This window comes from Miniopterus natalensis, chromosome X, assembly GCF_054644295.1.
Source record: "Miniopterus natalensis isolate mMinNat1 chromosome X, mMinNat1.hap1, whole genome shotgun sequence".
NCBI classification, from domain to species: Eukaryota; Metazoa; Chordata; class Mammalia; order Chiroptera; family Miniopteridae; genus Miniopterus; species Miniopterus natalensis.
This window is the reverse complement of record NC_142103.1, coordinates 19609747-19626064: the sequence shown is the minus strand read 5'-3', so window position 1 is coordinate 19626064 and position 16318 is coordinate 19609747. Positions and strand designations below refer to the sequence as shown.

Genomic DNA, 16318 nt, shown 5'->3' with positions numbered 1-16318 from the left:
CCTATCAGGGCTCATATGGGAGACAACCAGTCAATGTGTCTCTCTCACATCAATGTTTCTCTCTCTCTCTCTCCCCCTCCCTCCCTCCCTTCCACTCTCCCTGAAAAGCAATGGAAAAAATTTCCTCAGGTGAGGATTAACAACAACAACAAAAAAAAACACACAAAAAAAAAGTCGACAATATCTCTATGGCTTAGTGCAAATTGCAAAATCACCTTGTTTTATTAATCTAGTAGGCAGTTAGATAGGCATGAGCAGAGCAGGAAAGATGGGCCAGGTGCAGAGGGTCACCAGGGCCAGGAGCCCCAGGTGCCTAGCAACAGACAAAACTGAAGACCTTGCACAACCTCTCCCTTAAAGCATTAACCCCAGGCCATGACATCTAGGCCTCAGCTGTGTTTCAGCTCCAGGTCCAGAAAAGCAGCAAAACCAGGTGAAGACTCCCATCAGTGGAGACAGAGGCCTTGAGGAGATGCACCCGGAAAGCTGATGAATATTCTATTGAGATCATCCCCTGAGACCTCAGATAAAAGCCCTCAGGATGGAGGACCCAGCAAGGGGCTCTCTCTACGGAGCATACCCCTGCCATTCCCCAGGGCACAGGCCCTCTCTCTCTTTTCTGGAGCATGCTCAAGCCTCTTCTCCCTTTAGTCCCTCAAAGCGCATCTCTCTCTCCCTTTCTCCTAAGCTCTAAAGGCCTTCGACTACTTCTGTGACTTTCTAAATAAACTTTCTCATATAATTTGCGTCTTGGCTCTGAATTCTTCTCTTAGCCAGAACTCAAGAACTGAGGTTGCTGAACTGAGGGTAACACCTGGTGCCATTTTTCTGCTGCTAACAATACATCCCTGAATAGAATCTGACCCATCCCTTGACTTCTGTAGGTACAGCACCCTCACCATGGATTAATAGGGAAAAACCGTGTGAATATAATCTAGAAAAGGTACTAGTAGTTGAGAGTTTGAGTACTCGAAAGACTACCTAGATACAATGATGCTTTTAAAAGCAGATTTATTCAACATTCGTAGAACAAATTCAGTTCAATAAGACTCGTAGTTAACATTTGGCCATAAGACGAAATGATTGAGTCAACAGAATGTCTCTGGATGAGAAAAGACTTCTTGTTTTGAATGGAAAATCTGAAATTAAAAAAGAGCTTCATTAACAACAAATAATCATTAATAACACAAACTATTTGACTTAATAACTCACAGGAATATGCAAAAAACACTCAGCAGAGAAATAAAGTGAAACATTTCATACACACAGTTCTCTTTATCTTTAAAAGACTTGACATTAAAATATTTCCCTCCAAGTCACAATTCCTCCTGAATGCCCACAGTGATCCCTCCATCTTCTGAAATTCTACTCCATTATCCGTACAACTCGAATGGAAATCATCTAAAATCAGCTCACAATGCAGGTTATATTTTTTGTAGGAATTCCATCTCCCTCAGCTAGAGCATGACCTCTTGAAGGGTAGACACCATGGTTTTGAATTTTTGTGACCCTTTGCCTCTGGCACACTAGTAATATATTTCAGAGTATGTCCATTTGAAGTCACTCTTCCTTTCTCCCAATCCTGCTTTTCTCCTTTAACTCTTTCCTTATATTTTTCCCTAATCTAAAGGTAAATAGTGTTTCATGTTCTAAAGCATTATTCTTTTATTTCAGCAAAAGTAAATCCACCCTAAAATGTAGCTTTTTAGGGTTAATTTTTAAATTGCTGTATTTTCTGAAGACATTATCACAATCCATACAACAACATCAATTGTACACCCAGTGTGCAGGCAAAATTATAAAATGTACGTCCTCAGTCCTAAATGTAGGACATTTTTTTTTGTTGTTATCTACTGTCCCAGAATGAGTATTATAATGTTATACAACTTACCATTTTCAGTAAAGCCTTATGCTTAGTCATAAGCAGACAAGTTATTAACAAAATGAAAGATAAGACAAGAGTAAATGGTATCAAGAAAGATAAGACTTCATTCTGTAGGCCATCTATGTGAAAAAATCACAAAAAAAGGGGAGAAAGGTTAGATGTTTACAATTACCTTTGAAACTAAATTATTTTATAAATAATCTAGTAAATGGTGAAGATTTGAGCTTTAACTTGGAAATTGCTGCCGTCTTTGCCAGTGCATAGATGCCATAGTTATGTCTGAGTATAGCATTCCTCTCATTTGTGCATTTTTTATATACAACAACTATCTTACTGAACTGTGACATCTCTTCATTTTGCTTAGAAAGATCACTCCCCAAAGCCCAAATTCTTATTTTCTAATATGATTTTGTTTAGAAATTGATCTTGTGAATTTTCCATAGGAACAAAATGATGAAACATTAGCCAAGCGACAAGATAAATAGATCTTTCGTATCGCTGAACTCTCAGTAAGTAAAATGTTTGTCTCATGTAATGCTGTAGCGAGCAAGAGCTGGTCTTCAGAGTGGGCCCCTGGGTGAATACCGAATAACGGGAGTAGTCTTTACAGGCCATGGCTTTAAGGCAGTCTCACATTTCAGGGACCAAAGATATGAGGTTTCTCTTTTCTTTTAGGGGTGAACTTTTAATGGTTCTTCTACATAGCAAGAAATGAGCAATCACTAGTCAGACTTGAAAAGTAGACAAAGCTTAAACTTGTCCTTCCAAAACTAGTATCTCTTACTTGTTTTGAAGTAGTTCTCCAGAGCATCTTGAATCCTAGGCCCATACCTACACTGAAACCTACCCCCAACCCCACCTTTTTCTTTGTCCTATTCCCTTAGGATCTTATTTTCTACTAAGTTAAATTCATATGGTCAGTTCAGTTAAGATTTGTAAGGATATAATCCAGAGAAATGACTAATAACGTAAGTTTGGGGCATGCAAAAAACAGTGGGAAAGTAGGCTTCTTTCCTGAGATTCCAGCTGCTTTTTCTCTATATGGAATCAGTCCTGAAGAAGATATATTTTCATTTCAAAATAATTGTCCTATTTTTTATAACTTCAAACATCCAATAAAAAATAGCCTAAAGAACCAAGACCACATGAATCTCAGGAAATTCTTTGTTCCTAACCCAAAGTTACTAAGAATTTACCAAGAGATGCCCATCAGGGAAAAAGAAATCTCAGTAATCAATATCATGGTTAAGACTATGTAAAATACATAAAAAGATGCATATTTTGAGGATGTGGCTAAAAACTCACCTAAACTATACATTGACAAATGGTAAGATATTCGGGACATGACTTTCTCAAAGTCAGTCCCATAGAGTCTCCAGATTTCTCATAGCAGTGACCAAATGAAAAAAGTAGAACCAGTAAGTGTTCATTCTGATTTCATATTATCTCTTGGTTAACTGAGTTCTCCCTCTCTCTGACTATTTTTTCTCCTTAGTGATTATATATTTGGCTTCTTTGTTTGTTGCTTATCTCTACTCAACTGGGGAATAAATTATAAACTTTGTGAGGATAGGAATTTTTCTTTTTACTGCTGTATCTCTCATGCCTGAAAAGTGTGACACATAGTAGGTGCTTAATAAATATTTGATAAGTGAAAGAGAACAATGGTAGCACTGTATTAAGAGAGATACATAGTCAAACAGCAATTCTAGTATAATGAAAGGGCATGAATAATAGAAATGCCAGTATCTGTCTGTATCTATATCTGTATATGTATTTACATACCTATATACCTGAAAGAGTAATGCTAAGTTAATTTACTTTGATTTCAAAAAATTATTACTCATTTCTATTGACAAAGCTAGTATACTGTAAAGCACAATAATAATTTGTCTCATTCTCAAGGCTTTTTGGTTTATATTGCTATTTCAATATCTATTTTATCCTGTCACTTTAAATCAGTGTTGGAAGTGAGTGGAATTTGCATTTTACTAATGATGACATATTAATTAGAAAAATATTCATTAGGCACAGTATTAGACACTCAAAAAACAAGTATATGCTGACGTATCCTTGCTTTAAGACTTCTGTTCTCTTAAAACTTGAAAGCATAGAAACATATTGTTAATATAGGCTCCTCCAAAAAGAACTAGCATGTTCTCTTTACTGACCGTCAGAAAAACGAGAATGTTGGTAATAGAACTATAAGAAGACTCTTAATTAAACTAGTTTACCTATTCCTAGTTAAACCTGAATATGAAATTTTCCATAAATCTATGTTCAATTGAGGTGCTTGCTAATTTATCTTCTCTGATTATAGGCTATATGAAAGAGCCTTTTTATTTCTGCAATTACAAAATACACTGAAAGAAAATTTTACTGGCAAATTGCTCCAGTTATTTAGCTGCTGTTCTTTTATCTCATACCTGTCCAGCATTGTATATCACTCCATTCACTCCAAATTCCATCATCTGAGCAATAAATATTCACTTTGCTTCTCACCAGAAAGCATAATTCCTGACTTTCATTTGATGTTCTTGTGACATACATTTCATTTTCAAATGTGGTAGTCTGAAAGCCAAGGAAAAAATAAGGTGGCATTATTTGATCTGATTGCAGCTAGACCAATCCCATTTGTTTTGTCACTTACAAAGTGGGTTTTGTTACATAAGATATATGCATCAAATGACTAGGAATGCATATACAAAATCCTAACAGTGATTATCTCTCTGTAAAGTGGGTTACTTTCTTTCATTTTTTCTTCCCTTCCTTATCTATATTTTAAATTTTTCTATAGTAATAATGAATTACATGCAGTAAAGGGTATGTGTAACAGGACAAAATTGCTAGGTAGCTTTGGTGTTTATGACACCCAGTATTTGGATTAGTGTCAAATTTCCCAGATTCCATGAACTGGAAAATGCTACATACACTGAATTAAAAAGACAGCCATCACGTGAATGCTGTTTCTATGGAAACAACAAAATTCATACATGAAACTTTTTTTCCTTTATTCTTATTTTGGTTAAGACCTGTGTAGCAGTGCTCAGGGCTTGGCATGAAGCTACCCTTTCAGATATGAGAATGCACAAAGCTGGATGATCTCAAAGGAAAAAAAATTACTAAAGCGATTACTGTAATTTTACATTTCAAAGAGCTGAAGAGTGTTTCTCACCCAAAATAACAGCTTTTCTGTTGTAACTTTTCTCTGGTTAAAGTGGACTGGGAATAAAATCTGGATTTTAGTTCTAGCTGTTAAATTGACTGTAAATCAATTCACTTCCTTGGGACTTATAAATCAATCCAAGTCTGGATTTTCTCATGATTATGAAATAAACTGATTGAACTAATGCCTCACCTACTTATCTCCACCATTCTCTAAGTTGGAAACCAATGAATAAAATTAACATATAATGATGTGGGGCTAAAGGCATCATCATCACATTGTGGGTGCTGGAGGGCAATCAGTGTACTTCCCCAGTTAGTCTCTCTTCCTTGCTACAAGCAATTCTCAGGAAGCCCAACCAGACCAATTTTGACCTGATAGTAGCTGTTCCTCAAGAAGTGGTTTCTATGTTTGTGTTTTTTGTTTTTGTTTTTTCTCTGAGATCTCTTCATAATCCATCTTATTCGTGTACTTGGCAACTTTAATTTATTGACACATTATTGAAAATAAGTAACTGGACTATCTCTAAGGTCCTATGTAGCTTTGAAATTGGTCTGATTGATTACACTTTCAGACAGCAAAAGTCTTCCTTTTGTCCACTAGATTATTTGATTTTTTAGAAATTAAAATAAGATAAATGTCATATACTGTTCCTCGTGTGGATATTAATTGATTGGTTCTCAAGTTTGCTATTTTATTTAAAAGGCTATATTTATGATTTTTCCAAATAAATGTAATGTTCATACCACCCAGGTAGTAGTATCATCTTCTGTGAAATTAATTTCATAAATGAAACAATTTGCTGGAATGGGTCCTTTAGGCACGTTCCATTCCAGGTTAACTTCCTCTGAATTCTTCACAATAATACTAAGATAGTCTGGTGGCAAAGGTTTAACTGAAAAGCAAAAAGAAACCATTTCAACATGCAAGGTACTGAAGTTTAGCGGTAGCTCTTATCAAAAGGAAAGGAAACCTGTTATCAGTGGGGAGCTCTCCCTGTCCCCACCTGTTGCCGGGCAGGGTGTGTGGGCTTCTTGCAATGTCACGAGAAAAGGAATTTTCTGAGACTCCGACAGGAGAATGAGTGGCATTTATTTGCATAGAGTTAAACCCCTGAGTTTCCAAGGCCTCATCTCCTTCTGTCCCGCCAAGGAAAAAGTCCAGCTGTGCCTTTAGCAGGGCTAGAATTTAAGTCATAGCCCAGAATTTCCATTCCATATTTGCACAATCTAATCCAGCATCAGGCTGGGTTAATTTGTGTTCCCAGTTGCAGTCTATCAGTCCATTGCATGTGGGGTCTGTAAGGCCACATGTCTATGGAGGGAACATGGGCAGGAGCAAAGCCAGAGAGCAAGAGAGCCAAGGGTTCCAACAGAGCCAAAAACCAAGAGCCAAGAACCAAGAGCCAAGAGCATGAACTCCTTTGTCTTGGGATTATCTATCTCCAAATTTTCATGAACTTGCATTGGCTCCATGAAAATTTGGAGCTACATAATCCCAATCCCTTACATTGACCCCCTCTAGTCAATGATCTCTGTTCCCAGGTTTGACTGGCAGCAAGCACCTTCCCTATATCACCCTAGCTCACTGAGCATATGCCCATCTCTCCCTTCCCCTCAAGTTCTGCAGGGAATAGACCAGTGGTTCCCTGAGGATTGTGAAGTTATAGCTTCCTGGTGAAGTTGCCCAGATAGCCATGCTTATAACATCTGGCCTCCCTTTTACTTCTTCCTATTATTAATAACTAGCTAATTACAATGGTATCAGACCTAGTAACCTTCACCTCCAGGATAAATCAGGTGGCTCAAGGCTATTCTCTATAATGTGAATTAAAATCAAAGTTGCTTGCCAACCCAATTTGGGTTATTAATAAACTTGGCTATTTTGGAAACTAATTTTTGGTGAGTCACATATTGACAAATATTAAAGCCCAAGAGAAAAGTTAGAAGATCCAAATCATTATAGTCATTTCTTTCATTTTGTAGTGAAGGGAAATAGATCCCTCCAAAATGTGTCACTTTGGCATATGGATTATTTTGAGCTGAAGACAATCAAGATCCAAAAGGCTCAAGAAGAGTTTTCTTTCCTTTTTTTTTAACCTCCCCTTAACTGACCAAAAGAATTTAAATAGAGGGCTTGGTCTAGGAAGAGAGCTACCACCACAGATAACTACGAAGAGTATGGGCCAGGTGTGGGGAGCTAGGGGCAGCTGGCAGGGACTATTTGTTCAAAGTCCTCTCTGTGTCCCACAGTGTCTGCATGGCATTGCAAACATTTGTTTACCAAGCTTTTACTCTTCCAATCTTCCTGTGAATTGTCTTCCTTCCCTTTGAAGCTCCAGACCCTTATTCCCTTCTCCTTAGCTTAGGACAGCATATAAACTTCAATTGCTTTATTGTCTTTGGGCCTCTCTTATCTATGTGAGGCTCTCATACATATATAATTAAATTTGTTTTTCTCCTGTTAATCTGTCTTATGTCAATTTAATTATTAGACTAGTTAAAGAACCTAGAAAGGTAAAGGAAAAATTTTTATCCCCTACAGTAGCATTAGAAACAACTACTACTACCATAGAAACAACACAACCATAGCTAATTTATTTAGAGTTTATGATGTAGCAGGCACTGAGCCAGGGATGTTATATCATAAATTCATTCATATTTCACAATAAATCTATGAGGTGGTCTTTTATTTTATTATTTTTTAATCCTCACCCAAGGATATTTTTCCATTGATTTTTTAGAGAGAGTGGAAGGGAGGGAGGAAGAGGAGGAAGAGAGAGAGACATCGATGTGAGAGAGAGAGACACATTTATTGCCAAGGCCAGGGATCAAACCTGCAACCCAGGTATGTGCCCTTGACAAGAAATCAAACTTGTTACCCTTTGGTCTGCCAGCCGATACCACTGAGCAACACCAGCCAGGGTGAGGTGGTCCTTTATTATCCTCATTTTACTGATGAGGAAATTAAACACATGTTAAAAGTAACTTGCCCAAAGTCATACAGCTAAAAAGTGGTAAATCCAAGATTCAGAGCCAGCTACGGCTGACTCTAGAACCTGTCATTGTTGTAACTGTTAGAGCTAAAAATCCAGACTCAGAAAATATCCAACCATTTACCTGTTGAGGCCTGGAAGTAAGTGAGTCCATAATTACTCCATCGCTAACACTAGACAATACTGTATAGCAGACCAACCCTTTGAAGCTGGGAAGTAGATTGTGAGTCCTAAATGAAAATGACACTTTACCCTTCATTCAGTTCCTTATCTTCCATATTTTTATATTTAATAAGAGCTTCCTTGTATGCTCTGTTGGCCCTCATTTTTCCAGCTTTCCATTTTAGTAGGTATCTATCTCTATCTCTATCTATCTCTATCTCTATCATCTCTATCTCTATATTTATCTCTCTCTATCTCAATCTCTCTCTCTCTATCTCTATCATCTCTATCTCTATCTCTATATCTCTGTCTCTCTATCTCTATCTATCTCTATATCTCTGTCTCTGTCTCTATCTCTGTCTCTACCTATCTCTATCATCTCTATATATCTCTATCTCTCTATCTCTATCTCTATCTTATTTCTATCTCTCTCTATCTCTATCTTATTTATCTCTTTATCTCTATGTCTATCTCTTCTCTTCCACGTGGTTGTAAATAAACTAGAAACATTTTGAAGTTGTTTGTTTACCTCACCTATATTTTGAAGCTGAAGAATAAAATAGCTCGGTCTGATAAGCTGGGATTCTGATGATCCATTAACACAGATATAGAAATCTTTATAGTCTGGTTCCTCCAAATAGGGAAAACTGCATCCAACATTTTTTCCATTACCCTTGATGTAATCAGCACACTGTAGTGCATGATCCATGCCCTCATACCTGTAAAGGGAAGTTTTATAAGAATTGTTTTACTGATATCTTCTGGGATTGTGGTGCCCAATTTTCAATTATCCTGGGATAATAAGTGAATTAAAAATCATTTAATAACATGCAATATTTATTGAGTACCAACTATGCGCTAGATCCTATGATAAGTGCTAGGGATACCACAGTAAGGAAAGCGGACATAGTCCATGATTTCATGGAGCTTACAATGTGATGGAAACCTTTACAAAATTCCAAAGATAATGCAAGTTTATGTTGACTCACCAACAGGATTTGTGAATCAAAAAATAAGATTCCTATTAAGGCCCGGCTGGTGTGGCTCAGATGTTGAGCATTGACCTATGATCCAGGAGATCAAGGTTCGATTCCCGGTCAGGGCACATGTGTGCAGGAGGCAGCTGATCAATGACTCTCTCTCATCATTGATGCTTCTATCTCTCTCTCCCTCTCCCTGAAATCAATAAAAACGTATTTTTTTTTTTAAAAAAAGGATTAACCAATAAATGCATAAATAAGTGGAACAACAAATCAATGTTAAAAAAAAAAAGATTCCTTTTAAGAAAATCAGGGATTTACATAATTTTGGATGATACTGCCTTTTTTTTTTTAAATTATAGTTGGTTTACAATGTTAGTTTTAGATGTACAACATAGATTCAACATATGTATACCTTACAAAATGATCATTCTGATAAGTCTAGTAACCATCTGTCACCATGCAAAGTTATTACAATTATTGACTGTATTTTCTGTACTGTATACTACATTTCTGTAGCTTATTTATTTTATAACTGGAAGTTTATACCTCTTCTTCCCTTTCACTTTTTTCACCTATTCCCCCAGCCCCCTCTCCTCTGGCAACCCTCGTGCACTGTTGGTGAGATGATAAATTGGTGCAGCCACTATGGAAAACATTATGGAGGTTCCTCAAAAAAATTAAAACTAGAACTACCGTATGATCCAGCAATTTGCACTTCTTGATATTTACACAAAGAAAAAGAAAACACTAATCTGAAAAGATATATGCATCCTATGTTCATTGAAGCATTATTTACAATCGACAAGATATGGAAGCCACCTAGGTGTCTATCGATAGATGAATGGATGAGGATGTGATATACAGAAATATTACTCTACAAGAAAAAAAGAATGAAATTTTGTCATTTGCACCAACACTTATGCTAAGCGATACTTTCTTTTTCGTGTTGTACTGGAGAACTTACATTTGAAGAAAGCAGATTTAAAAGCAGATTTACAAAATATTGTTATGTTTAATAAAGTAAAAGAAAATTCTTTGAGGTTATAATACACATCAAGAGATGAGCTTCAGAAGAGCCAGTGGGGGCCAAAAAGGAAAAGAGGAACAATTTGGCAAGTAAGTAATTTCTCAATCTCCTAGACAAGAAATTGCCCTATCATTTAAAGTTAAACTCTTCCCAGTAATAAAACTAGTGGGAATTAACAGGGATTTCCCCACTGGTTTCGAAAGCAACAAATGCCTGGTTTATTTTCCCAAAGAAAATCTTGCAATGTAAAATGTGACATTATCTACAAAAGCAACCAAAATCCCTTTTGAAATAAGGCCAATCTAGCAGCTGGTAAGATGCTGGTTCAAATATCTGGACTGTACAGAATTCATTTTATGCCAAGTATTTACTTTAGACAGAGTTTGTAAAATTGTAGTCATTTGGTTAGTTCAGACTGAGTAGAGACCTGAGTTCTAGGTGTGACTTTACACAGATTTACTTTGCGCCGGTGGGAAGCCTCATGGTACCCTTATTCCCAGTCTCTATAATGTTACTAGTTATCCCTCACTACTTTATAAGATGATGATAAAATTACGCTAAACATGAAACACAAAGTACAAGAGGGCAGGGATTTTGTCTCATTCACATTCTTGCCTTCTTTAAGTAGAATAGAGCCTTGTATTTAATAATTGCTTAATATTTGTTACTTTGATGAACAAAAAGTTAGACCTTAGAAACTGACACATCCAATTTCAGATGAGGAAACTGAGACTCCAAAAAGGGAAATTGCTTACCCAAGATCCCCAAGTGAAATGATGTCAGAGCAGGGATTAGACCCCTTTTCAGGACTGTTAATAACTTATATTTTATCACTTATTATTATGATTTTCTAAAGAAAAATACCATGGCAATTTGGGCCTTAAACTTACAAAATTTGCCTTCTCTTGCTTTTTCTATTATTTAATAAATGCATCATTTGTTTCATTCATTTAATAAATATTTAGCGATGCTCTACTATGGGCATAGCACAGAGATAATCAAGGGAAATATAAGAAACAGTATATGCCCACCAATCTCTTGAAAATGTAAAAGAGGAGACAAAGCATATATACATATATATGACAAAAAGTTAAATGTCATCTGGACAATAAATAATAGTTCAGAGAAAAACTGAACAGAAGTTGATTGATCAATAAAGGGTTAAGGAAATTTAATACCAGATGGGCCTTCAAGGATGGATGAGAGTTGGTAAAAGAAAAAGCCAGAGGGCGTCCCAGATAGCAATGCACACAAAGGTATAAAAGTGCCTAACATGAGTGAGGAAAAAATGTAGAGATGGGTCTAAATGAAGTGGAACATTCACAGTGGTGGCTGTAGAAGGTAACGTTGGAAAGTCTATGATACAATGAGGCAGAGACTTGAATGGCAGTTTGGATTTTATCCTGGAGGCAATGAGTAGCCCCTGGAGGTTTTTGAGCAGAAGAATGGCATATGAATATTCCAGTATAGGAAGATAAATCTGCCTACAGTGTGTAGAATGACTAGGAAGGGGAGAGATTGGAAGCAGAGAGACCATCATTTGGGAAGCTATGGCAATCATGCAGGTGTGGGATGAGGTGAGCCTAAAGCAGTGTTCTAATAGAAGAGACAGGAAGTAAAGGTCAGATATATGGCCTTGCAAAAGAGTATCAGGACACGATCAGTGTTATCATGAAACAATTAAGGAATGAAGGAGATAGAAGATTCAAGATGGCTGTAAGTTTCCAAGCCTCAGTGTTACCAAAGGTAGGAAAGTCAGAAAAAGGATCCAGTTTTAATAAGTACTTTCTTTTTCAAAAAGCAAGAATATAAAACATGTCGCCCAGTCGGCGTGGCTCAGAGGTTGAGCATCGACCTAGGATCCAGGAGATTGTGGTTTGAGTCCCAGTCAGGGCACATGCCCAGGTTTCGGGCTTGATTCCCCAGGGGGTACCTGCAGGAGGCAGCCAATCAATGACTCTCATCATTGATGTTTCTATCTCTCCCTCTCCCTTCCTCTCTCTGAAATCAATAAAGATATTTTTTTAAAAAAAAAAACACTATAAAACATGTCAATTTGTCTAGGTTATAACTCCATCTATCTAAAGAATACAAAATTTAATCTAGTATAGAAACAGTGGTTGCATTCCTTATATCACCAAAGGAGCGCCTTCCAGAAGCCAGAGCCTAAATCTACTTACTCCCACTTAAAACCTCAAATAACTGAACAACTTCATAAATATAACACTGAAAAATATAATGAATTTAAGTGAAAATACAGTTACTCATACTATGGATTAACTTTAATAGATATTTTCCTAATATGGAATTCTTATTATAAAAATATTTACCAGTGTCCAGCCGGAGTGGCTCAGCAGTTGAGCAGCGACCTAGGATCCAGGAGGTCACAGTTCGATTCCTGCTCAGGGCACATGCCCAGGTTGCGGGCTCAATCCCCAGCAGGGGCCGTGCAGGGGGCAGCCGATCAATGACTCTCATCATGGATGTTTCTATCTCTCTCTCTCTCTCTCTCCCTTCCTCTCTCTGAAATCAATAAAGAATTTTTTTAAAAAATACTTACCAGTAAAACAAGTTGTAATCTGTATCAACATCAACAACCATGCCAGGTTCCCAAGAGCAGAGTAAATATTGCCAGTTGTGATATATACAATCCATATGCTGAATTTTCGTTTCCACATTTCCTAAGGAATCAATGAACTGTGAATGCTTGAAAGACATGGTGACGAATCATTTGGGAAATCACTGTACAATTTTTGTTTCATTTCCTTTGACCTCTCCATTTCATTTAGCAATCAGCATAATCAAGAACATTTCAAAAGGAAGTTGTTGGAAATCACTGCACTCTATGTGAGGCACACAATACCCTTTTGAGGTCTCATTTACTAGTGTAAGTACTAGTGGTAGGCAGATAGGCACACATGAGTAAAGGAAGGACAATGGGCCAGGTACAGGAGGTCACCAAGGTGGAAAGCCCCGGGTGTAAGGTGGGGCCTTGCCCCCAGGGTCACCTTTCTTCCCCTAGCATATCACTGTTTGGACCCTCTGACCTTTCCCCTAGAGATAACATCTAGGCCTCAGTTGTATTTCAGCTCCAGGACCAGAAAAGGCACAAAACCAACCACAGCTGATCTCAGGACCAGCTGCATTGAATAATGACACCCCTGCCCCCCCTCCCCCCCACACACCCTGTGGTGCCAACCAATCAATCAGTGGAGACCACAACCCTGAAAGGACACACTTGGAAAGCTGCTGAATATTCTATTGAGATCTTCCTCTGGAACCTCCCCTAAAATCTCCACCCTGAAAGCCCTTAGGACGGAGGCCCCAGCAGTTCTCCCTTCTGGGAGCACATCTGTGCCTTTCCCTTCCCCATCCCGCCAGGCACATCACCTTGACCTTCCTCACTTCTAAGCTCCAAGGGCCCTCCTTTTACCTCTATAACTTGTTTCCTAAGCCTATTTCTTCTAGGAATTACTTTTTCTACCTCTGTGATTAACCAAATAAATGTTCTCTTATAGTTTGGGTCTTGGCTCTGAATTCTTTCCTAGCCAGAACCCAAGTACCAAAGTTGCTGAACCCAGGTCCAGTCTGACCTCACCGGTCTAACACCTGGTGCTGTTCCCACCATCTACAACAGTATAGACATATACACAAGAACTAAATTAATGATTCTAGAATGTTCCAAGAAGTTGAACAAATGCTCACATGCATATTTATTAATATAACCCCAAAACTGGGAACTATATTAGCCTGATAAGATGTAGATTTTGCCAAATGTGTTTGCTTAAAGAATTTTAAAAGGCCAGTCACCCACTCCTAAGAAGGATTCTATTTTGTGTCACACTCTCAATTGTACATGCATCTCATGTATAATAGTTAAAGGACTTGTTCCCTATATGGATTGTTCTGACAGTATTAAATATGAAAGGAAAGATTTGTTTTAACCTTGAGGATTTGTCCAATAAGTAGCTTCTGACCATGAACTCTGAACTTCAGATCCATTTGTGCATTGCCCTTGCAGAACTGTATGTATCTTTGCTTCAATGCCTTGGTTAAGATCAAACCCGTCTTTGTAATGCAGATTCTTTGTAATGATGGTCTGTTTGATAAAAAGATGAGACAAAGTCAAGTTTAGAAACAGTGATGGCATCATGAGCTACATTAATAAGGCTAATAAGTCATTAATACCCTGGAGAGTCTCAATATCTATGAAATTCTTCATGATTATCTCATACAATATCTGTCATATTTCTGACAGAACTCACTTGAATCTTAATAGCTCATTCAAAAAACCCCAAAACATCCTAGAAGAGAAAAAGGCTCTATGGAAGGACTTGAGCTATAATCAACTTGAAATCAAAAGATAATTTTCATATACCATATGCATATTACATGGTAAATGATTCATCACCTTTCAAATGTCATATGAATTTTTCAGAAATAATATAAAGTAAAATCTGGGCAGTAACTGGAGAAAGCCAGACAAATTGTGAGCTCTTAGAGGACTAAAATCCTATATCATTTATCCTTGTATTCCTGATACCTAGCAGAGTGCCTGGCACAAAATAATTGCTCAAAAAATGTTTGATTTGAATTGCCCCTTGAAACTACCTAGCTGAATTTGAAAGATAATAGAATTCCTTGTACAATAGAAATCTTTGAATGAACATGCTTGTTGACTATGTAAATAGTTAATACTTCAATTTACTACAATATATGCAAAGAACCATGTTATGTTCTGTGGGGTGAGTACAAAAATAAATATGGCTTGATTCCCACAGAGAAAAAAATTCACAGTCCAGTAGCATATATAAGAACCATATATAGGTATATAAGTAACTATAAAATATGGTAAAATGTGTAAGTACTCTTTAAGTTCATATTCCATGGGACCAAGTGTTTTTTTCTATGCTTCCAATCGTAGTCTTAATACTGGATGGGATGAAAATAGATTGTGGCAGGAAGTACAGCAGAAAGCAGTAGCCAGGGTAGCTTGTTATATCCTAATAATAGCTATTGAGATACAGGAATTAGAGTGGACACTGACATTAGGAATCACAAGAAAACTTCTAATAATTCCTCTGATATCACAAATGCATGCTTTACTTACCTTCCAGTTTTCACTATCAATGTTTCGGTATTTTAATTCATATTCTACCGTACATTCTTCACAATTATTCAGAAACAGTGGAGGTTGCCATTGCAAATAGAGGTAACCTAAATATCCAGGATCCACTATCTCAAAATCCTCAGGAGGACTCACTGAAATAAAATCAAAATATTTTTACTTTTTCCTGTATCTAATGGCAAAGATTGCTAAATCTAGATTACTTCCATATGTCCATCAACTGATGAATGAATAAATAAGCTGTGGCACATCTGTACAATGGATACATGCTCAATATGAAGAACCTTGAAAACATAAAGCTAAATGAAATAAGCCAGGACAAAAGACTACATATTGCATGATTCCATTTATGTAAAATATCCAGAATAAGCAAATCCACTGAGAAAGAAAATAGTGGTTGCCAGGAGCTGGAGGAAGGAGAGAATGAAACATGACTGCTGAATAGATGTGGGGTTTCTTTCTGGGCTTATGTAAACATTCTAGAATTTGATACTGGTGGTTGTTACACAACTTTGTGAATATACTAAAAACCACTGAACAATGCACTTTAAAGAGGGGAGTTTTGTGCTATGTAAATTATATCTCAATAGAGCAGTTTAAAAATCTGGATTACTGTTACACAGTTATCTCCTCTTTAAAAAATCCCATATGCAAAATGTGACTTTGCTTAGCTAGGTACTGAGTTTTCACAGAAACAAAAAATTCAACATGGAGTTGTCTCTGTGGTCATACAGATCATCATTTGGTCTAGGATGGGAATGCTTTATTTCATAAATCTCTCTAATAGCAAGAACCAAACAGTATTAATTCAGTGTTTACCATATCCATATAACATCATGGCACACACAAAAAAGGTATAGAAAATATGAAATATAACTACTTTGACTAAAGGTTTTTTTTAATTTTTTTTTAAAAAGTATATCTTTATTGATTTCAGGGAGAGAGAGAGATAGAAACATCAATGATGAGAGA

At 37.0% G+C, this 16318-nt stretch overlaps 1 protein-coding gene across 1 annotated transcript in view; it reads right to left on the bottom strand.

The window, feature by feature from the left end:
- Positions 1–1088: 1088 nt before the first annotated feature.
- IL13RA2 (interleukin 13 receptor subunit alpha 2) overlaps positions 1089–16318 on the bottom strand; it is a 57005-nt gene continuing 41775 nt past the window's right edge. The window contains exons 3-10 of the mRNA XM_087829413.1: positions 15329–15480; positions 14164–14317; positions 12779–12899; positions 8743–8927; positions 5798–5946; positions 4312–4456; positions 1892–2004; positions 1089–1139 (exon numbers count right to left, since the gene is read on the bottom strand). Coding sequence (XP_087685539.1) covers positions 1089–1139; positions 1892–2004; positions 4312–4456; positions 5798–5946; positions 8743–8927; positions 12779–12899; positions 14164–14317; positions 15329–15480 — 1070 coding nt within the window. The remainder of the gene's footprint in view (positions 1140–1891; positions 2005–4311; positions 4457–5797; positions 5947–8742; positions 8928–12778; positions 12900–14163; positions 14318–15328; positions 15481–16318) is intronic.